Source organism: Macaca thibetana, chromosome 12, assembly GCF_024542745.1.
Source record: "Macaca thibetana thibetana isolate TM-01 chromosome 12, ASM2454274v1, whole genome shotgun sequence".
Lineage (NCBI taxonomy): Eukaryota > Metazoa > Chordata > Mammalia > Primates > Cercopithecidae > Macaca > Macaca thibetana.
The window spans coordinates 81,044,929-81,068,629 of NC_065589.1; the positions used below are offsets into that span (position 1 = coordinate 81,044,929).

The following is a 23,701-nucleotide window of genomic DNA, read 5'->3' on the forward strand; positions in this document are numbered from 1 at the left end:
AAACATGGTTAAGAAATTCATCACTTTCATCACATGCCACACAATATTTGCAAATTTATGGCTCAGATTCAAATGAAAATATTAAATTATGATAAATATATTCTTCTTTCACTCAAGTTCATAAAGACAGATTTCGTTACCTTCAGAATACTGGTCATAAAGACTGATGAACCCATAAGAATAAAAATCATAAGCCCTGTAACCCTTTGCTCCCGAATGCCGAGAAATTTGGGTTGTTCTCCTGGAGCTGAACATTCTGATTCCAGTTTTAGGCTATTGACATGAGTGATGGAGAGGACTGTGGCAGCCACAAACCATGGCAGGCCCATGATGGAGCATACACCGAGCATGACAGCCACCATTAATAGGTCCAGATGGTACCCACAACCTTTCTGTTTAAAAAAGAAAGAAAGAGAGAAAGAAACTGTGTCAACAACAGGGCTAAGGATGGCCTGATTGCGAATAGAAACCACTTCCTGATGATACTCAACAAGCCCTTCATATCAGATCTCCTGGAGTAAACTCTTAAACAAACATTCAGTTTCCAATTGCCCTCTTTTGTCTCATTGGGTGACTTTTATTAGAAAAAAATAATATCATGGAGCCTAAGCTCCCCTGTATAGTCATTTTTTTCCTTAATATAGTGCTATCTTGTTCTAAATTGTTTAAGTTTCAACACTAGACAAATTAAGCCCCTCCTTAGAAATCACAGTTTTTTGTTTTCTATTTCCTCTGTTATGCTACTCCACTGTCAATAACCTCCAGGTGTTGCAAACTAAGTGCTTCCTAGGCCCAGGTAGGAAATGTAAAGGAGGAAAAATAGGTGCAGTGGGGTGTGTGGAAACTGCCCTCTTGCACAGACAGGGTGCTCTCGGAAGAGGGAAATCAAAGATCGGGAAGAGCACTCCCTCCATACCCTGTAGGAACCAAAAGTGTAGAGCCACAGAAGCAGCCAAAGGTTTGGCCTACTTTATGTTCCACCTTTCCTTTTTAATTTTTAGTGACTGCTTCATGAGAGGCAGTATAATAAAGTGGTTAAGAATATAAGTTCTGGAGTCAGACTGCCTGGAATGAAATGCTAGCTCAACCAATAAATCACTTAAGCTCTTGTGTCTCTTTTTCCCTATCTGAAAAATGATGATGATGATGACAGTAGAAGGCACCTCACTGGACCGTTGTGATAACTAAATTAGTTAATGTTGTAAATAATTTAGAATAATATCTGTTCAATAGAAAGCGACCAGAAAATGTTAGGTACTATTATATTCTAATGGTTAAGCAATAAATGTTTCTTTTGTACTCATTAGGTTTCAAGGCTCCTTAATAAAACTATTAATATGTTTCTTAAGAGCAGATAACTTACATAACTTCTCAGCATTTCCTCTTGTTTTTAGCACAATCATTGGCACACAATAAGCAATCAATAAAAGTTACAAATTGACTTTTTTGAAAATAAAATATGCATCAAACTTTTCAGAATCAAATTTAGTAAGTGTAATTTTAAAATAAATACAGCAGTTAAATTTGTTATTATGATCATGAGCAGAAATTACCAATTCTTCTAGGAGAATAATAGTCTGATTTTTAGCGGTAGTTTTATATAACTTCAAGCAGTTTGCAGTTAATATGAAAGCTCTTATAGCCTGGAGTGTGAAACACACTGTTGCATTTTGTCATGGTAGTCTTTCTCTGTGATTTTGTTTTCTTAGTAACAAGATTCTTAAACTCAGTTGTACTTTCTTTCCTTTCTGCTCATCCCTTCCAAATTATAAAAGTGCAAGAGATGATAGTGAGGAGAAAATGAGAGTTATGTACCTAAGGACCGGTTCCTCCTATGTTGGCACCAAAGCAGTGGTACCCTTCATTGGCTCAGCTTACTGGGGCAATGCTACAATTCACCAAAATGTCTAACTCAATTTCCTGAATGAATATGACTCTGGAAACTTTTCTTTGCAAGTAACTCAAGAAAGAATTTGATTAGTAAGAGCTGAAGAGTAGGAAGAGAAACTGCCTGGTGTCAGCATAATCAAAAAAGCATAGAAAAAAGCTTTGCCAGGACCGTAATATTGTACCTTGGCCTTTTGTAAAACATTTTGGAAGGTGTAATTCCGTAGAATAGAACTCAGATTTTGGTCCCTTTAAAGGACAACGTCTTAAGCAGCTTGAGAAGTGTTTTGTCCTATCAACTCTGGAGGGAGAAGGATGTAGAACAGTGAAGGACCTCATACTTAAGCCTCTGCCTCTAAGGGAGTACAATGTGAATGCTGCTCCCTTGGAGTTGTTTTGCAAAATTGTGGTACTGCTAAGAGAAAACGAAAGATGTAAGAGGAGCTAGTGGCTGTGAGATGAACATCAGAGGAGGGCAGAAGACAGGGGGCCTTGAGAGTCAGGCTTGTACTTTTTAGCACACCTGGACTTTCTCAGAGTCCACATTCACTACAGCTCAATAATATGAGGGAGACCTTCATCATGATAGTGATTTCCAATAGCTCTTATTGAATGTTTAAAAAATATGATACAAATGTAAACAGTGGGATTCTGAATTGCAGGAAGTGGGCAAAATAATTCTTTCAGAGGAAATAATTTCTTTTCTAAATTCATAAAGCTAGCTTTGTAATGTATAAATATATAACAAAAACAAAAATATAATTTCCCCTAATTATGCTGTACAACAATGGGAGCATCTCGATTCAATGTAAACCAAAGGAAATAAATAAAGCACTTCTTGCTCTTCCCCTAACTAACCAGTATCCTTCTTGCCTTTCATTTAAAATGTCTTTAAAAACTTGGACTTTGTAACAAAATTATTAGCTGATAGGCATGCCAGCCAAAGAGAAGTACCCCTTTGTCAGAGAGAGAACTCTACACCTTCTAACATATTTCTGTAGATTTTTTTTCTCAAATAAAGACAGAGCTAGAGCTTTTATTCTCACATTCATCCATGAATCACAGGAAATGGACATATGGGAGGAAAAGGGAGCATAGCAACAGGTGATGCTACACCAGACCCCACTAAAACCAACATGCAGCAAGACAAGAGGCCAGCCAAGAGGACCATCTGATACCCAGATGCCACTGCTGAAAAAATTCATTTCAAAGCTTGGCAGCAATTTCCTGCATCTGTCAAGTTAACCACATAAAAGACTATAGATTGACATGAAGAACCAGGCTGACAAAGAGGGCAAAAAAGAACATATCAAATGCCATAATCATCAAGAGAATATGGTGCCAAATGAATGTTGCAAATGCATTCATTTACTCAAGTGATCCGGGATTGTATTGCTGTTTATTAAAAATGATGTCAAAAGAAGCCTGAACTGTCTACAGAAACATGTAGAAAAGCCCACAGTTGTATCTTAACAGAAACTTTCTTTTTTATAAGATTATATCTCTCTTTTCACATTTAGAGAATGTGCTTTAAAAAACCCAAGTAGATATTTTTAATGCTTTTCAAAGGGATTCAGTTAACTTATGCCTAATCCACTTCTCCAAGGGAGAAACAAACAAACAAACAAACAAACAAATGCTAGAGAGAGTATGGATTTATATGTACATTTATGTATAATATACATGATACTTCACATTCTCAAATTTTTATATTTGCCTCTTCTTTCACTCTGGAGCCATCCGAAGGATAACAGAATGCAATGAGTTCGAGTTTTACTAATTTTGAGCTCCCGCATTCTTTGGGAGTAGTAAGTCACCAATACAGTGCAACACAGCTTTATTGTGTACATAGTGACACTCATGAAATGATAAAAACAGTTTTTTTTTTTTTTTTTTTTTTTTTTTTGAGACAGAGTCTCACCCTGTCGCCCAGGCTGGAGTGCAATGGTGCAATCTCAACTCACTGCAACCTCTGTCTCCTGGATTCAAATGATTCTCCTGCCTCAGCCTCCCGAGTAGCTGGGATTACAGGTGCCCACCACCACGCCCAGCTAATGTTTGTATTTTTAGTAGATATGGGGTTTCACCATGTTGGCTAGGCTGGTCTCTTAACTCCTGACCTCGTGACCTGCCTGCCTCGACCTCCCAAAGTGCTGAGATTATGGCGTGAACCACTGTGCCTGGCCAATAAAAACATTTTTATCAGCATGAGAAATATCGTCCAAAAGAAAACCAGCTACTAGTTCTGGCAATAGAGGTGAAGAAAAAGTAAAAAGATCTAAAATATGTTTGGGAGAGATAAAGAATGAAAAGAGGAATTCTGAGTTGATTTGGGTGTATGTAGACTTAGATACATGATGTGGAGTCTACCAAGTGTTTGATACACAAACTACAAAACATGATTCATTAAACAATTTCGGGGAATGCTCCAACTAAGGCAAAAATGGGTTTCTCAAAGTGAGAAAAGAAAATTAGTAAAAGCTGAAAATGCTTTCACAAGTGGTTAGCTTGTGGTCTGGTGATATACTCAAGAAACACATCTTTTAGTGAAAATGTGGTTCAAGTCAAAGCCAGGAGACTGCAAACATTTCAGTGAAGCGGGGAGAAGTACTATGGAACAAACCGTTACTCTGAGTAAATAACATTCTGAGAAGGTGATTTTGTTGTTGTTAACGGGAAACCCAGTAGCATCAGACCACACTCTACAGAAGCTTAAGGAGATAAGAGTTGTAGGCCCAATAGGGATTCAATGTAGACAAAATACATCTTCACTGGAAGAAATTTGCTTTTAAAGTATTCATATCTAAGGAGGAGGATGGAGAGTTCCGATTCGCAGTGGCCAAGAACGGGCTGACTCTTCTGCCTGTGGCCATATAGCAGAGTTTATGATTAGCCAGATTTGCTATATCACTTACTAAATCCAGAGTAGTAAGGGGCAAAAATATGAAACTTTTGACTACATAATCATTTCTTTGCACAATAAAACAGATTTAGTAATGTAGCCTTAGGTTTATTTCAGTGACAAAAATAGTTCTAGTTCTGCATTTAATTCTATAAATGCAAGTACTTGAAAGGACCACTTGAAGAATGCTTTATTACATTTTTGTTATTCCACAGTGTATGTGAAGGGGGAAATTAGTGTATTTGTCAATGTGGAGCTTTGGAAAGGCTATGAATGTCAAGGGCTCATGAAGAACATGGAGTAAGAGCAAGTGCCATGTGATTTATAAGGTTGAGGGCCCAGGAAAGGGCAAAGATTCAGAATGGCCAGGAAGGTAATAACAATCTCAGCACACATTTCACTTCCACACTTTGTTTTAATATGATTCCACTTACAACAAGAAAAAAATGCTGCCTGAATCCATTTAACTGATGGCCCTTACAAAGGATAATTTTTTCAGTGGACTCACTAGAATTTCTGCCTAACTATGAAGGCTAAAAAAATCTTTTTTGAAAGGCAAATAATAATTATATGGCTTGCTTTCTTCCTAAAACAGTTTTTTAGTTGATTTTTAAAAATGTGTCATTTAATAAAATACATAAAGTTGTGAGAATTCTGAAGTTACATTCTACAAAGAGAATGAAGAATGTCCTTTGCTTTCAGACACACATTCTCTCCATCATATACTCAAAATTCCTTCTTCATAAGATTTATTGCAAATAAGTGTGCCTTCTTACATTTATGTTATTATTGTTATTAAAAGCAATGGCAAAAACCACAATTACTTTTGCACTAACGTAATATATTGCATCAGAGTTTAATCAGAGATTTTTTTCATCTTTCTAACATTCTTACAAAAGAAATCCTATAAAGCATGATTTCTTTATAGAAATCTGACAATGATTTTTTTCTCCTAGAGTTTAAAGGGTATGTGAAAATAGCTGGCAATTTCTCCATGATACCAAAACAAAAACAAGATTGTGCATGTTCTGTTTTTACAAGGTTTGATGCAGATTATTTTTAACCATTTAATGATTTCATTGACTTTATTTAACATATTCCTGAAAGTAAGTGATAGTGCTTACATTACAAATCTCAGGCAAATTGCATACCAGTGAACAATTTTGATTATTCACAACTGCAAAATGGCAAGGTCAGAATGTAACCAAGACACATCTATATTTACTTATTCTTTTTATAAAAGAGACAGTGAAATCTGCAATAAAACTCAAAGATGTCACTTCCAAACTGTGACGTTTATGTCTGGATTTTGTTGTTATAGGCAGAAAGAAAAATAATTAAAGAAAATAAGAAATAGTTGAAGTTGTAATTTATTCTGATAATGAATTAAATGTAATAGATACACTTAGGGTTAAATAGAGGAATAGAGGAATCTCAGATGTAAGACAAGTTGGTATGGTTGTACTTCACCAGAACAGATTGTTATTTCACTAAAATATGCTAAATATGGTAAAGTTAGAACTTTGACAATGTTTTTTTATTTTATGCCTTGGAGGTGAGTTCTCAGACTTGAGCTCAGCCAAGTGCTACAAATAAGTAAATTCTCAAAGCATTGTAAGACCAAGTATCTTGTAAGACAATAAAAATTATACATCTGAAAATGTTATTTTATGTATTTCACTGTACAAATGAATAAGAATACAGGAGAAGTCAAATGAACATCAGTTAATATCAGTTAAGTCATAATGATTTACATTAAAATGAATGCTAAAATATACCTTTAGCTTATGCTCTTTTCTGTTGATGATGACAGCTGTAATCTGTTGGTCCATAAAAATTAGGATAGTACAAAGCAGAGCTGGAATTATAGCAGCTATTACTGTCCACCATGGGTTTGGACCTAAAGGTGTAACAAACCAGCCACGATCATCTCTGGTGGGCTGTATAAAGTAAAGGATGTGCATAGTTATGAACTGGATTAATGAATACTTGATCAAATTAAGTCTTACAGATGCTACCAGGAAAGCCCTAATTATAAACAGAGGAGCTGAGTGGGCTACAATAAATAATAATAATACTCATAAAGCACTTAAAACCATTTTAAGTGCTTTAAATATTTTAACTCATTTTTTTTCTTCACAGCACTCTAAAGATGACACAGAAAAGAAAATTGAGGCATAGAGAGATCCAGTAACTTGCCCAAGATCTCAAAGCTAGTACGTGGTAGAGATGGGATTTAAACTCTGACAGACTTGTTGAAAAATCTGTGTTCTTAATCAATACCTGTATTAAATAAAATAATATCAATATTTACCATTAACTATTGGAAAATGTATTGAAATTTACAAATAGCACATTGACACATAGAACACTGTGCTAGAACTGAGATACAAAGATAAATCAGAGGCTTCTTTCAGTCTAGAATCAGAGACAGACATCTAAACAGAATACATCATTATGGTATTGTAACTGTTATTTTTGATGTGCAGAGGCTATTGAGTGAAAATGGAAAAAAAGATACTTGGTCAGAGCAGAGGCTCAGGGAAGGGTTCCAAACATGACTGCTGTCTGAGATGATTCTCAAAATTTCATCTGACAAGAGTCCTATATAGAAGTCCCCAGCCCTGTTTGACAGAGAAAACAAAGGGGCACTCCTAATCTGAAAAGCTGAAATCTGAAATGATCCAAAATCTGAAACTTTTGAGCACTCACATGATGCCACAAGTGGAAAATTCACACCTCACTTCATGTGATAGGTCACATATATTATTAAGAATAGTGTATAAAATTACTTTCAGGTTATATGTATAAGGTATATAGGAAACAAAAATAAATTTTGTGTTTAGACTTGGGTCCCACCCCCAACATACCTCATTATGTGTTTGCAAATATTTCAAAATTTGAAAAAAAAAAAAAAAAGAACTCTGAAACACTTCTCATCCCAAGCACTTTGGATAAGGAATGTTCAAACTGTACCTCATTAGTAACACGGTCAGAATTCTATTTCCAATCTATTTTTATCTGTTTTTCAAGCCTTGTTCACTGTACAATTCTGCCAAGATAATCCTTTTCTCTTAGTTTCAAATGCTTCCTTATCTTTTAAGAATGTTATATATATATATATATATTTCAACTGTCAGAATTGACAGGAAATTTTTTCAAGCAATTTTTATATTTATAATTATTTATATTTTGTAATTCTTATTTTTTTAAACATTAGACCCCAATTTTAGCCATGCTGTGTGCATTTCATTTACTGCTCTTCTAATCTAAATTCTTTATATTTTCATGAAAATCCTAAGTACTAGGGTTATAGGTATCATCTAAATGAAGATTAGACTGAGAGAGATGGGGAGAGGGAGAGAGATAGTAAGTGCTATGATAAATTCACCTTGAAAACACTTGGTACTTGTAGTTTTGGAGATGGGATCCCAATGGCATAGTCAATTAAAACCATACACAGAATTGTAAGAAAGACAGCAAAGTCACTCACTATGGATCGAACCTAAAAATAATGAAAACACTTGTCACTTAAAGTAGCTATAAATATCAAGGAATACTCAGGAACATAATCTAGAGTCACACTTTATAAACACTTTATGACATAATATCATAATATTATATTTTATGCAAACTATAAGATTACCATTAGCTCTGTCAGAACCTGAATATATATTTATGTATCACTGTCGTTAAGATTGGTACACACTCAACCTTTCCAGAATGAGGCATTATGGAATAGCTACATCGTGGTTGAGTTGTTTTCAATGTTTATTTAAAATCTAACTTTATGATGAACCCATGCATGTGAATATTCAGAACACAGAATAAGGTAGCATGGGCAGAATTTGGCGGGTTTTAGGGATCTCTTTCACACAGGTAACATTTTAATATGATAAACTTGAAGCATCATAAAATAAAATTATCTGTTTTTATCAAAGAAACATAATGTTTTAGTTTATCTAGAATATAAGCATGACAGTTGGGAATGTACACAACAGAGTGGGCAAATTTAAAATTTATTCTATGTGAGCCAATTTTTAAAGCCATTTCTCATTTATAAAGCCAATTCTGAGCAAATATTCACATACAATTATTATCCAGATCTAGTCTATTTTAAGATGCCTTTATGACATACACACAAGCATACACAAAATGCTTAAGATTATTGTTTCAGCTTATAAAAATGTTTTTGTATTAATCAGAGTAAGTTTTTTGGGGAAATAAATGAATCTTCCACTTTAGGGAAGAAAGTGGTGACAAAAAAGAAGCTCCTTTCGGAAGGAACAGTTCTTGAAATATTTTCCCAGAGTGGAATTTTGATCATAATCTATAGCTCATCCCTAAGAAGCTTGTTTCCTTGTTTCTTTTCCTTTTTTTAAAATTTTTTTTGGCGGAATCAGACATTATAGGTGTTACTTTGCAGTGTTAAATATTGAACTAAGCTGTTTCTCTGTTTACTTTCCTTTCCAAATATGCAGATGCAAACGTAGTGGGTTAGGGGGAGGGACTGACGGTTTAAACACTGAAAAAGAGAATATTGTTCCAATGAGTCTTGCGGGGGCTTCCCCAATTAGAGAATGTAATATAGGCTCCTCTGAGGTATCTGTCAGGCTGGAATAGTTCCCACTGTTCACTGGGCAAAAAAGTGACAATCAGTAATGCAGTGTGTGCTGTGAATTTCCAAAAACGTCGGTAGGAAAGTAGGAGTTGATCCGCGGGGTTTGCAGTTAGGAGAGAAGCCTGCATATGCACTCCCAGCACCTGCATCACAAAATTCTTTCTCTTCAGCCCCTCATCTCACCCCACAACTAACCTGGCAGCTCACTCACACAAAAGCCTTTCAGTGGCTCCCTTTATTACACCAATTACTCTTTCTTTTGTCCTATGTTATTTTACACTTAGATCAAGAAAATTATAGTCTAAGTACCTTGGTTGGAAAATATCTGCTAGTCTTGAACTGCTTCAGGGTGGCTGACAGAGTAACTGTGGAAAAGAACAGGATCACCGACCAAAATAGAACATCTGGAACATATGGGTGATCATGGCCACAGGCCCGTCCAACATACTCTCCATGCAATGATTTGCATTCCTGCCAGAGGAAGTAAAACAAATGGAGCTACTAAGAAAAAACCAGACACATTTCTTGCAGAAAACTAACACCTTCTGATCAATTGTAGTTCAGATGCTGAGGCTTTTCCTTTATGGCTCTCGCAATGATTTAACAGGCATTACATTACGACTTTCAAGTTCAACTTGGATGGGTGGTGAGAAATATCAAAGGTTTATGAAAAATTTGAACATGAACCACTTTTTAAATTTAAATGTACAAGACTAATTGATTTACCAATTAATTAATGTGCATTAAATCTAATACCTACTAAGTTCCTAACACCAGATGTATTGAAAATATGACATACGTAATAGTGATTGGTTACTAAGGTCAGACACTATGCCCAGCTATTTAAATACATCATTTAAATTACTTTTCACAACAATCCCATAAAATAGGTTCATGTTATTATTTATATTCCATGTCTGAGGAAACTGAGGCATAGAGGGGTTAAATAATTTGTTGTGGCCTCACCACTGGGGGGCAGCCGCAGAGCTGTGATACAAACACGACTTCTGCAGTGAGATTATTATTGCTTATTGACGGACAACAATGTTTTGTAGAATTATCTAGTCCAAAAGCTGCCAAGAAAGATGAGAAAGGCAACAAGAAAACTATGACATACAATGACTGAAATGAAATTGTAAGTCAAAGATGGGACTATCGAACTTGGATTAAAGAACAAATGAGATAAAATTACTACATGAGCAAGGCAAAGCTCATATTTACTATGACTTCTCCATGGGTTATTTTTTCTTCTGTAAGAGCCTGAAGAATTATTTCTAATTACTGCCTTAGCCATGAGGTGGCAGCAAAGTCAAAAAAATTTTTTTTCTCCAGGAAAAACAGCATTTCAAACAAATATTTTGAAAGAAAAAAATTATTTTAAACTTACTTTGGTTTATCTTTCTAAAAATTAGATTACTAAAGTATTTTTACATTTCAAAACAGGAAATAATAGTTTAAACGATCCAGTGATCTCATTAGTCCTTGAGATATTCTTGCCCTGAACATAAATTGAATTGCAGAGAGATCTTGGAGAAAAATATGAACTCATAGATTGACCACAAACACAGAGTCTGCCTAACTTCAGGCCTGAAATCCTTGTAGAGCAAAAAGTAAATACATTCCAAAGATTGTAGAATAAATCACAAATAGCTACCCTGTCATCTGAAAACAAACAACTAGTAAAATCTACTTGGAGTTGCTAGTTACCCTAAGCCTGAGAGTCTTGAGAAATATAGTTAATATACCTTATCATTGTCTTAAAGAATCTGTCCCCTTTTCTAATTTAACTGCAAACATCTTCCTTGATAGGCAAAGTTAAATTCCAGTTATTCATGTTAAGCTAATGCAGAGCACAGCAACTTGGCTAATTGAAAAACCACAGAAAAATCCCCCAGGCCTTAATTAAAGTTTTAATTTTCCTTCTTTCAAAATGCCGTAAAAATAGATAAGGTGGCAAAAATGAATCCTTGTGTTTTTCTTCCTCTTCTGCACCTGTCCAGAAATGCTAGCAGAGCAATTATTAAGCAATATAATGGGTAGCAAAATGGTTACATAGAAAAAGGAGCTAAAAGTTCCATGATAAACACATTATCTATAAATTTGTGAGCATCTTTTGTCATTTCTACAGGTATAAAAGTCATTTGGCGGGATCTTGTTCTCAATTCTTAAGAACATAGATGACATTTAAAGGATCCCTTAGCTGTCTTACACTCTATAATTTGCCAATGGCCTGCCTAGTTACATTAATTTAAAGCATATTTGAAAATGTTATTTATTTTCTCTTTAGGAGTAAACAAAATGCTAACTTTAAAAAAGAAAAATTGTGACCTGCTAAATTCTACATTTATTTTCAGTTTTATACGAATTGTATCCCAAACACACACACGGAGGCACACACGCATGCACACATACATACATGCACACATACACACAGAGTAAGTCCTGAAATTTAGAAATGAAAACCAAATCCAAATCCTGCTCTCTTCTTTTGAGTCTAACATATGGTTTCAGTTACAATGGGTACTCAAAAAATGCTTGTTGACAAACTGATTTCTACTAATTACTCTTCAAACACATTCTAAGTTTCAGCAATTCTATAAGTTGGCAAAAATTAAGTTAGATAAAATAAGAAATTAAAGTTGGCATTAGTGTCCTGCCCCTTATATATGTACAAGCTAAATATGTAATTCAGGCAACAAAACACCAAACGCTGGTTAACTGCTTATGAATATTTTAAATCGTGCCTAAGGATTTCTTATAAAGGCTGATTTTTGAGATCATATATATACACACTTAAGTACTCTAGCTTGCCATAAATATTTGCATTAAATAGTAAGATGAAACTGTTTCAAAACAGACATTAAGTACTTTTATCAAATGATTAACACTTACTATGCATAGAGCAGTTTGGGAGAATCAAAGAAAGCTAAAGTTCTTTGCCCTTGCTGAGTTGGCAAGGTATAAATTATAATTCATGAGATATGTAACAACTCAATGAAACATTACAGGACCTGCCAAATAAATAATATGTAAATTAAATGTTATATCACTATTTTAACAAAATTAGTTATAAAAGCCACTAGTTCAGTGCTTTATTAATAAAATATTTTTGATGACAGTATGAACATATTGAGGAAAAAGTCAGCATAAAAATTAGACAAAAATTTTAATGGTCTTTTTTTTTACTTAAACATTACAAGATTGTTTTCCTTATATAGTATTCCCTCTGGTGATAAAGACTGTTTCTGGTCAAGATTAGCAATTATCCATTGCAAAAACTGCTTTTAACTAATGAAAAATAATATGAAAATTTCTGCCTGAATGTTAGCACCTAGTACAAAACTTTTTAAAATGACAAAAAAAGATAAAAACCCAACAACCCCACAATGCTGTGTTTGCTTCAATTGTAAAATATTTTTCACTATTCTACTTGACCTTAAAACTTACGGTATCTAACTCACAGCTAGCCTGATAACTGTGCTGTATGTCTGCTTCTTAGAACTCTAAAAATTCAGAAGTTTCTAATACATAGAATGAATATTATTATTTAGTATTAAATTATTCACATAATACAAAATACATATAGAATAAACTATCATGTTATATAACTTAGAGATGGGATCATTTGGGTTTTCATATTGAAGAAGACATCAAGAGGCTCTGTAAACATAATATAGTCTACCAAAGAAAATGTAGACAGAAGACCCACTACTGATTTCATTAATCATGACCCCATGTCTAAATTCTGAATAACTATAGCATTTTTTTTCTTGATCAGCTCATCAACTCTTTTATTGTTCAGTTAAAATGGCTCTTTGAGTGGAAGCAGCCTGGCGATGTTATTTTTCTAGGAAAAAATAGGTGGAACTGAATAAATGTTAACAATAACAAAACAACAAGAGTAACTGAAGGCTTATTCTACAGAATACAATTAGGGTAAGAATAGAAGTAGTAAAATATAGGACAAGATAGAATTTTAAATAAAGAGTAAGTAATTTGATTTCAATTTTGAAAGAACATGTTCAATAGAGAAAATCAAGAAAATAGTCAATAGATCATATGCTCTTTACAAGAATCATGTTTAGAGTTTTATAATATCTGTACAAAAAAAAAGATTTCTATGTTCCCTAACTGGACCATTTACTAAAATAGTATGCATTTGATCAAATGAACTAGAACTCATATAGTTTTTTGCTGATAGTCATAATAAAATTTGAGCCTATATGGGCAGGTAAAGTGGCAGAAGGTTTGAACCTGTAATGTTTATAACTGGGAAGAGTAGAAAAGAAAGTAGGGCTACTCAGATTTTAATACTTATTAAAAGCAGAATACATTTTCAAATTACAAGATTTTATTGAACCAGAAGTATAGAATGCAAATATTGATAGGTAAAGAGGCACAGAAATTATAATAGATTCAGAAAAATAGAGAAATGCAGGTATGAAAAGAAAGAAATTACAAAGCAGAGAAATGTCAAAGGAAATAAGACAATGGCACAGGATTTAACTGTTATAGGTGAAAAATATGTTGCCATGCCCTTTCTTGAGTGGGAGATAACAACAAAATGGAAAAAAGAAATATCTTGTTGAGGGAGGTGCCAGAATTTTGTGAAGAAAAGTGATATTTGTTCCTCCCAAAGACTTTAGTATTGACACTAGAATATTAGAAACATCCCCTTCCCCCCAGCAGATCCGGAACAGCTGGAGCAGCATTACAGAGTAAAGTAAGAGCATTCTGAGTTCTTTACACAGAAGGCAGACTTAGTTCTGCCATATGGTTTCATTTAGGTCAACACCACTCATATTTAATGTGCTTTCAGTCCATCTCAGTCACATAATTCTGTATAAATGAGCTTTTTGAGCAATTCTGGTCTTCTACTAGAACAACCTTAATAATGAAAGATAACCCCAGTTTACTGATGAGCATCTGAAATGATGAAATTAAAATTCAAACACAACTATTAGTTTTATAATATTATGCATTCAAACAAATTTTACTGTAATGGCAATAATTGAGTCACAATGTCAACAAAAGCTCTTAGGTATGACTTAATTTTCAATGTTTTACTTACTGACACAGTTAGATTCTCCCATATTATGTCAGAGGCAGAAATATTGGATTCCCTCCATTCCTTCAATGTATCATTGCTGGGATTATGCGGTTCCACACAGTTACAGCTGAAAAGGCAAAATAGTGTCTTTTGTGAAATAAGTAGCTTTTTGTGACTGTACCAAAGAATAATGTATAATGGCTCCATTTTCTCCAGTCACAGCATTCCTCTATTTGACAGACAAGTAGTTAGGTTATCCTAAACTACTCCACAACAGACTATTTTCAAAAATCAAGAAGGATGGACTGTTAGGATACTAGACTACTCTACAGTGTTTCCTGGAATGAGAGCTCCTTATGATACCCATTTGGCCCTAAATTATAAGTCAAATAGAAAAATGATAAATATCCAAATCTACTGTCACTATGTAGTTAATATTGTAAAATCGTATCAATTAAAATTAAAGGGGGTATTTAATTCATATTCTGAAGATCATTTATAACTGGCATATAATTCAAAATTAAGGTTGGCTGAAGGGAGAACTCTAGGTACCTGAGGATATATCAATGAGAAGAAGATATAGACAAAGATACCCACAAATTAATAGCCTTAGAAGTGAACTTTAATTTACAATTTGTTTTCCAAAAATTCATTTGTAAACTTGCTATTTGCCCTTCAGAAAGCATTTTTGTATAGAAGAATTTAATAAATGGTGGTTGGTCTCCCAGATTAACCCACATACACCACATAACTTGTAAGTTCATTGGACCGTTCTTTTAGTGATATTAATTGTACTATAGAACCGAATTGCCATTTCTAAGGTTATTACTACAGAAAAATATCATATAGTTTCTACTTGGTCTGCCTAAGCAACAGTCTTCTGCCTTCTACATCAGGAACTTAGTCTGTTTCACTTTACCACCACTTATTCATTCTTTAAATAGTTATTGTCTATTACAGCAAACAAACAAACAAACCTGAATTGGGCAGTACAGATAGATATGGTTCTTGCTCTCACTAGGGAAATTGGAGGATTCCCCAGGGAGGCTCACTTGGAGACCCCAGAGAAACCTTAAAAACTGAGCTCCTGACCATGACGGAACAGTAGGTCAGCCACACCCAGTTACACCCCCTACCTTGCTAACCACCAGTAGGCTTTCATTCCTAAGGGTTAAACAGAAACAAGCTCTTCTGAAAGACTTGCTCCATGGCTGATTTCAACCAACCATTTTACACTGCCCCTTGCTTTTTGTAGTTTCGACACAGCAACTGGCTAGCATTCCTTCCTGATAAGAGACCACTGAACATGGAGTGGTTCTGGCCAGTTTACGGAGACTGCATGCTGAGTCCCTTCATGTCCTCTGCTTCACCTTTTGACATATAGAGCTTAATTTTAGTACATTTAAATGTTGTTTCCACCACGAAGTGAACATGGGACATATGTAACAGACATGTTAGCTTACTACACGTGTGCCCCTTCATGAATATTCATAGCTCCTCCTATAGTCGATTGAATATGTATGCTAAACCAATCCATTCAGTATGAATTCCTGTTTCATTTTTCCTCCTTCGAAGCACCTGCTTTTCAGTTTTAACCAGAGGCTCCATTTCCCACTTGCAGGTTGTGATACCCCCTTTCAGAAATAAAGCTCTCCTCCGTAGATTTTGCTACTTTTTCAGTAGACATTATAAAAAGAAAAAAAAATTAAAAGTGGAATGATTTTGAGCCACTGGTGAAATGTTGAAAAGGAGAATTCATTTGATTGTGAAGTTAGGAACATTGTTGTTTTCTTTCCTTCACTATGTATTTTTCGAGTTATTTTCTTAGTGGTTGCTCTAAGGCTTATCACATATATCCAGCTATTCTGTTCTAGATTGTTCTGTTGTTTTTTACAATGTCCTGGGACATAAATTGCTCTGGGGGTCTGCTCCAATTAAATTCCAGCCTGTTTGCTGCAGTAGCCTTTTGTTTTTTATTTTTAAAATATAGACAGGGTCTTGTTATGTTACCCAGCCTAATCTCAAACTCCTGCGCTCAAGTAATCCTCCCACCTCAGCCTCCCAAAGTGCTGGGATTACAGGTGTAAGCCACGGTGCCCTGCCTGCTGTGGTCAGTGCTTGAGGTTTGTTCTGACCCAGGAGGGCTCTTCTTAGCTATCTCTTTTCCTGATTCTCTCTCATACACTAGCTGATCTGGTTTAGCTTTTCTTTCATGAAGCTACCAACCTCCTCTTAATTGCTTTCCACCAGAACTTACATTATTTGTGAGAATACCTTTATCTTGAACTTCCTTTTACTCTGCTTCAAATAAAGTTAGTTCCTTTGCAAAGAGCTTCAGTGTTTCCACTGGGGAAAATCTCGGATGCATGGCTTCAGAACTAGGGATGGGGACAGCATTGTGTTCCTCTGTAAGTGACTCCCCTGCTTTAGGAGCAGGGAGCTGAGCATGGGCAATAATCAGAGCCTCATTAATAATTGAGAACCCATACTATTCTCAGTGTCCCAGGCCTGAGGTTGAACCGCCACCCTACGGGTAGGAGCTGGGTGAGAGAAGGAAGCCCCAATCTCTTGGATTCATCTAGCCAGAATTTAGCTTCTGGAGGGGAAGGGTGAAGAGAGACAAGAAATGCTGTCAGCCTTCTCCTCTTGGGAACATACAGTTGGCCTCAACTGGAAGCTGAGGAAGCCCTGTGTTCTTGGCCAAAGTTGCCCAGAGTTAAGCTTCTGTCATGCTGAGCTGGGAGGAGAGGAAGGGAAGTGGGTTGTGACTCAAGTGCCTGGGACTCATTGTTCTTACCAAGATTTAGTACACTTTTTGGAATAAATGTTTCTTCATTTGCTGTATACCCTTAAGAAAATTTCCAGACTTTTCATGATTGCCTTTTAAAATTACTTTAACCAGTACAGTTGTTTCACTGGGGAGAGGGTCTGCCGAGCTTCTTATACCACCATTCTGGAAGTATATACTCATAACATTATTTGTAAAGTGCTACAGAAGTCATGACACTGGAGCCATGGAGAGGGAAGCACTGCACATTAACTTGGTTCTACAGTAAATAATACTTACATAATTATAATTACATAAAGATTTCTACATTTTTAAATTTTTTAGAATCAATCTTTAGGCAAATTACTTAACACTTACCCATGGTTACAAAATAACATATGTTAATAGCCATTACAATAGAGCCGGGGGTGGGGATGTAGAAGGCGAAGAGAATATTGGGAGGAAAAGTGAGAATTATTCATCTCCTCTTACAAAGTAGATTGTAAAGAGAGTTACCTATGGCTGATAGAATCAGAAATGGAAATCTACATATGTTATTTGTGGCTATTTACTTATAGCTACAGAGGTTACAGGGATGATGGAACTTAAGATGTGATATTATCATATTGAAAAGGGAGGTAGAGTGAAGAGGCAGGCTGGGGATGAGTGTAGAAAATTAGCTAAATCCGGTCAGGTGCAGTGGCTCGAGCCTGTAATCCCAGCACTTTGGGAGGCAGAGGCAGGCGGATCACAAGGTCAAGAGATAGAGACCATCCCGGCCAACATGGTGAAATCCTGTCTCTACTAAAAATACAAAAATTAATGGAGTGTGGTGGCAAGTGCCTGTACTCCCAGCTACTCAGGAGGCTGAGGCGGGAGAAGCACTTGAACGCGGGAGGCAGAGGTTGCAGTGAGCAGAGACTGCGCCACTGCACACTCTCCCTGGCGACAGAGCGAGACCGGTCTCAAAATAAAATAAAATAAAATAAAATAAAACAAAACAAAATAAAAATTAGCTAAATCTATATTTATAAGAGCAAAAAGTAAATTTGTCACACTTAACATTGGTAAAACAAGAAATAAAAATATAAGCATATTATTTAGAAATTTAGAGGCATCACTAAAAATAATTTTTTAAAAAACTTTATTAAAAATGTTGCCTTTGAGTGAACTGGTGCTTTTAATTATAATCTTCCTGTACTATTTGTGGGGGTTTTTTCCCCCAGGATGTGTATGGACTATTTTGATAACAATAAAATGTACTTGAAAAAAATAATTAGTTCTTCTTGTGTCAGCTCTAAGTTTGTTTTCTCATTTCAGAGTGTACAAATTATCTCAAAATCTCTCTTATATTTGCTTTGTCTCTTTTTTTCTCTTCTAAAAGTTTGAAAGGTTTGCAATCATGGGAAAGCCAGTTGAATATTTCTTTTGTACATACCATGCCCTCCTCAATGAGAATTATATGCCCAAGATATTTGGATTATTTTCAACAGCAGAAGGCAGCCTAGCATGTTATAGGTTATAGATTATTATTATCGATAATAATATAAATTATGTAATAATAATTCTTATATTTATTATATAATAAATACTATTATAGATAATAGTCTATAATCTATAATTATAATCTATAATAATAATCTATAAATATCAACTATTATACACAAACTCTGATGCGATTTTGCATGTAATGAATCTTCACCATTTGTATATAAACTGTGAACTCAATTGCTGCATTGGAACCGTCTGACAGAACTGATCCCAGGCAATAGGCCTTGGTCCGTAGTCCTCAGACTTCCAAATAAAGCTAACTTTTAAAAATGTAATTAATTAATTTTGGAGACAGGGTCTCTCTCTGTCTCCCAGTCTGGAGTGCAGTGGCATGATCTCAGTTCACTTCAACCTCCTCCTCCCAGGTTCAAGCGATTCTCGTGCCTCAGCTTCCCGAATAGCTAGGACTGCAGATGATCGCCACCATGCCTGGGTAATTTTTGTATTTTTAGTACAGGATGGGGTTTTGTCATGTTGCCAGCTGGTCTCCAACTCCTGGCCTCAAGCAATCGGCCTGCTTCAGCCTCCCAAAGTGCTGGGATTACAGGCATGAGCCAATGTACCTGGCCTGAAACTTTAAAAGCTTGATTTTTTTTTTCTTTAGTTAACAGGGCTTCAACATATGAATTTGGGTGGGGTATGGAGAAAAATTCAGTCTATAACAATAACTCCCTGTTCTTTACTTCTCCTCCTTAAGACAGAGTAACCTTCAAGTAAGCCTCCACTTCAGGCTGTGCTTTCAGGGGAACCTAGATTGCAGTAAGTTTTGTTCCACGTGTTTGGTAACATTGAAAGCTTAGGCATCTAGGCATTATGCACAATGCTTAATTAACTCAATAAAAAGTTAATGATTGTCATGCAATATACCATGCTAAGTGTAGTGTTGGATAAGACAGATATAATCTTGGGTCTTTCTTTAAATGCAGGAGAAAAATATTAAGTAGCCAATTACACAATTATTTGAATACATCTGTAAAATGTACTATAAAGAAGTCTGGGCTACTAAAAAGATAAACAAATAGGCATCCACACCTTGAGTCTGGGTGTTCAAGGAAAACAGATCTAAAAGAGGAACAGAATTTGGTAAGGCATAGTGTGGGCATGGCAGTGAGGGTGGGGAACTAGAGAGAGCAAACAGCGTTAATGTGGCTGAAACAGAAGGGGTGGAGGAAGAGATGGGGTATGGATCTGAGACAGGCAGGGCCCAGACTGTGCAGACTGAGTGCTGGGGGCCCTGGTAAGTATACTGCGTATTAAAATAATAACACTAAATAGCCTTTGGTTTGTGATTAACATTGATTATGCTGCCGTCATTTAAGGTCCAGATCATTAACTGAAATGATAGTTTAAATCATATTGAGTATCTTTTTTTTTTTTCTTTTTAACACAATGGTATGAGACTAGAAATCAATAACAGGAAGAATTTTAGAACATGCAGAAATATATGGAAATTAAGCAACATACTCCTCAACAACCAGTGGGACAATGAAGAAGTTAAAAGATAAATTTGACAATGTATTGAGACAAATGAAAATGGAAACACGACTTGCCAAAAACAAATACTTTTGTGGGTTGCAGCAATAAGAGTTCTAAGAGGAAAGCTCATGGCAATAAACACTTACATCAAAAAGGGAGAAAGATCTCAAACAACCTATAACATTGTACCTTCAGACACACAAAATAAGAAGAAACTAAGTACAGAGTTATTAAAAGGAGGAAAATAATAATCAGAGCAGAAATAAGTGAAATACAAAGTAGAAAAACAATAGAACTGTTCAACATTCTATTGTTGAAATAGAACGTTCTATTCTATTCTATGTAACAGTAGAACAGCTCAGCTAAAGGTTGGTGTTTTGAAATAATAACAAAATCAACAAATCTTGAGCTAGACCAAGAATAAAGGAGAGAAGAGTCAAATAAATAAAATCAGGAATGAAAGAGGAGACATTAAAACACACTACAGAAATGCAAAGGATTATAGATCCAACATATTGAATAACCTAGACAAAATGGATAAATTCCTAGACACATATAATCTACTAAGGTTGAATCAGGAAGAAACAGAAGATCTGAACAGACCAATAAGTAAGGAGATTGAATCAATTACCAAAAGCCTCTCCCAAGAAAGAAAAGCCCATGACCTGATGGCTTCAGTGCTGAAATCATCAACCATTTAATGAAGAACTAACACCAGTTCCTCTGAAACTCTTTCAAAAAATTGAAGAAGAGAAGTACATCCAAACTCATTTTATGAGGAAAGCATTACAATGATACAAAAGCCAGACAAGAACACTACAAGAAAATATTATAGGTCAATATCCTTGGTGAACATAAATGCAAAAACCTTCAAAATATACTAGCAAATTAAATGCAACAACACAGTAAAAGAATAATTCATTATGATCAAGTGAGATTTATCCCAGTGATGCAAGGATGATTCAGCATTTACAAATCTATAAATGTGATACACTACATTAACAGAATAAAGAACAAAAACCATATGATCATCTCTACAGACACAGAAAAAGCATTTGACAAAATTCAACATTCTTTCATGATAGAAACTCTCAAAAATTAAATATAGAAGGAAAGTACCCCAACACAATAAAGACCACATGTGATAAACCCACAGCTAATATCTTACTCAATGCTGAAAAGTTGAAAGGTTTTCCTCCAAGATCAGGAATAAAACAAGAATGCCTACTCTTGCCAATTTTAGTCAACATTGTACTGGAAGTTCTAGTCATAGCCATTAGGCAAAAGAAAGAAATAAAGGGCATCCAAATTGGAAAAAAAGAAATAAAATTATCCCTATTTGCACATAACAATCAGTAGCACTTTAATACCCTAACAACAAACTATCTGAAAAAGAAAATCAAGAAAACAATCCTATTTGCAATAGTTACCAAAATAAATTTAAAATACATAGGAATAAATTTAATCCAAAGGAGGTGAAAGACCTGTACACTGAAAACTATAAAACATTGATCAAATAATTGTCGAGGACACAAATAAAAGGAAAAATATCCTCTGTTTATGGATTGGAAGAACTGATATTTAAAATGTCCATACTAACCAAAACTATCAATAGATTCAATATAATCCCTGTCAAAATGCCAATGACATTTTTTACAAAAATAGAAAAAAGCAATCCTAAACTTTGTATAACCACAAAAACCTCTAAATAGCCAAATAAATCTCGAGTGAAAAGAACAAACCTGGAGGTATCACAATATCGAACTTCAAAATATACCACCAAGCTGTAGTAAACAAGGCAGCATGGTACTGGCATAAAAATAGACAGAGACCAGTGAACAGAATAGATAACCCAGAAATAAATCTATGTATTTAAGGTCAAATGATTTTCAACAAAGATGTTGACAGCATACAGTGGGGAAAGGACAGTCTCTTCAATAAATGGTGTTGGGACAACTGGAAGGAAGGAAGGAAGGAAAATGAAAGGAAAGGAAAGGAAAGGAGAAAGCAAGCAAGCAAGCAAGCAAGCAAGCAAGAAAGAAAAACAAAGAAAGAAAGAAAGGAAAAAAGAAAAACAGGCAGGAAAGAAAGAAAGAGAAAGAGAGATAAGTCACATATATACATTGTGGAATACTTTTCAGGCTTAAAAAGGAACAAAATTCTGTCATTTTGACAATTTGGATGAATTTCAAGGACATTATGTTAAGTGGAATAAGCCAGGCACAGAAAGACCAATACCTTGTGATCTCACGAATATGGGGAATCTAAAAAGATTGAACTCATGGAAATAGAAAGTAGAATGGTAGTTATCAGGGGCTCAAGGAGTAGGGGAAGAAAAGATCAGACCTAGACACATCTAGAGCAACTGTAGCTCCAACTCTCAAGAAATGGCATTAAAGAAAAGCACTTCAACACTGAGAGGTCTTTTGCAGAGTCAGTGGACCAAACTCCTTACGGTAGTAAAGAATTGTGGTAGAAAGATCCTATACTTTGCATTTTTCCAAAGAGAAGTAGGAGGCAGATCAGGTGAATCCTGAACTTCTAGAACCACCACAGATGCCTAATCCATGTCATCATCCATGTAAAAGTTGCATTTTCCTCCATGATCCCAATAGTGAGTGCCAGTTTGGGACTCAGAGGCAAGTCCTAATGGAAATAACCTTTCATACTTAATAAAGATACCCAGGTACTAGACTAAGAACTAAGGATAGTAAAGCTCAGTAGCATGTCCATAGTCTGAAATGAGATGAGTGCTTATTTTAAAAAGTAGAATCTAATGTCTCCATATTGATCTTGAATCCTGCTCCAAATGGAGGCTTATAGATTATAACCATGGCAGCAGCCTCCCTCAAAGTGTCAACTGGGTCTGCAATGTCTTGTTCTGAATGTCTTGCTTTGGTTTTACAGTAGTGGCAGTGTTAGGTAAAAGGCATTAGGTGAACAAGCAAGGATCATAGGTCCTCAAATGTCTTGCAACTGTTCTTCTCATACATATCTGAACCTACCAACCTCAGTCTGTAAGCCAGTTCACTAGTAGTATATTCCCTTAATGGGAAGACTCTCCCAAATTGATTTCTCTGTTACTTTTTTCTCAGAAAAAAAGGCCCAACACCATAAGAGTTTGATGGGAAAACAATTTCATACTCTGAAAACCTAGTGTAAGTATATTTATTAATGATAAAAAGGAAACTAAAATGCAAAATAGGGAAAATATGGCAAATTTCTGGCAGGAGTATCATAATAAGAGAGAACTAGCATTATAGTGGATATATACATGAAATGCATGTGTGTGTACATAAAGTATATGTATATGTACTTTTATAACATCTATAAAACAATTTTATTTGAAGATAGGTTGGGAACAAACACATTAGTCCTTTGATCTCCTTTATATTACTACCAAGGGTCACATCTATAGAGATTTAAAACTATCCCATTTTTATATTT

At 35.2% G+C, this 23,701-nt stretch overlaps 1 protein-coding gene across 10 annotated transcripts in view; it reads right to left on the reverse strand.

Annotated features, from left to right (window-relative positions):
* SLC4A10 (solute carrier family 4 member 10) overlaps positions 1-23,701 on the reverse strand; it is a 474,235-nt gene that overhangs the window by 27,801 nt on the left and 422,733 nt on the right. For all 10 annotated transcript variants that reach the window (XM_050752258.1, XM_050752259.1, XM_050752257.1 and 7 more), the window contains 5 exons: positions 14,482-14,587; positions 9,720-9,881; positions 8,181-8,294; positions 6,568-6,729; positions 141-392 (listed from right to left, as the gene is read on the reverse strand). In XM_050752258.1, the coding sequence (XP_050608215.1) occupies positions 141-392; positions 6,568-6,729; positions 8,181-8,294; positions 9,720-9,881; positions 14,482-14,587 (796 nt within the window). The remainder of the gene's footprint in view (positions 1-140; positions 393-6,567; positions 6,730-8,180; positions 8,295-9,719; positions 9,882-14,481; positions 14,588-23,701) is intronic.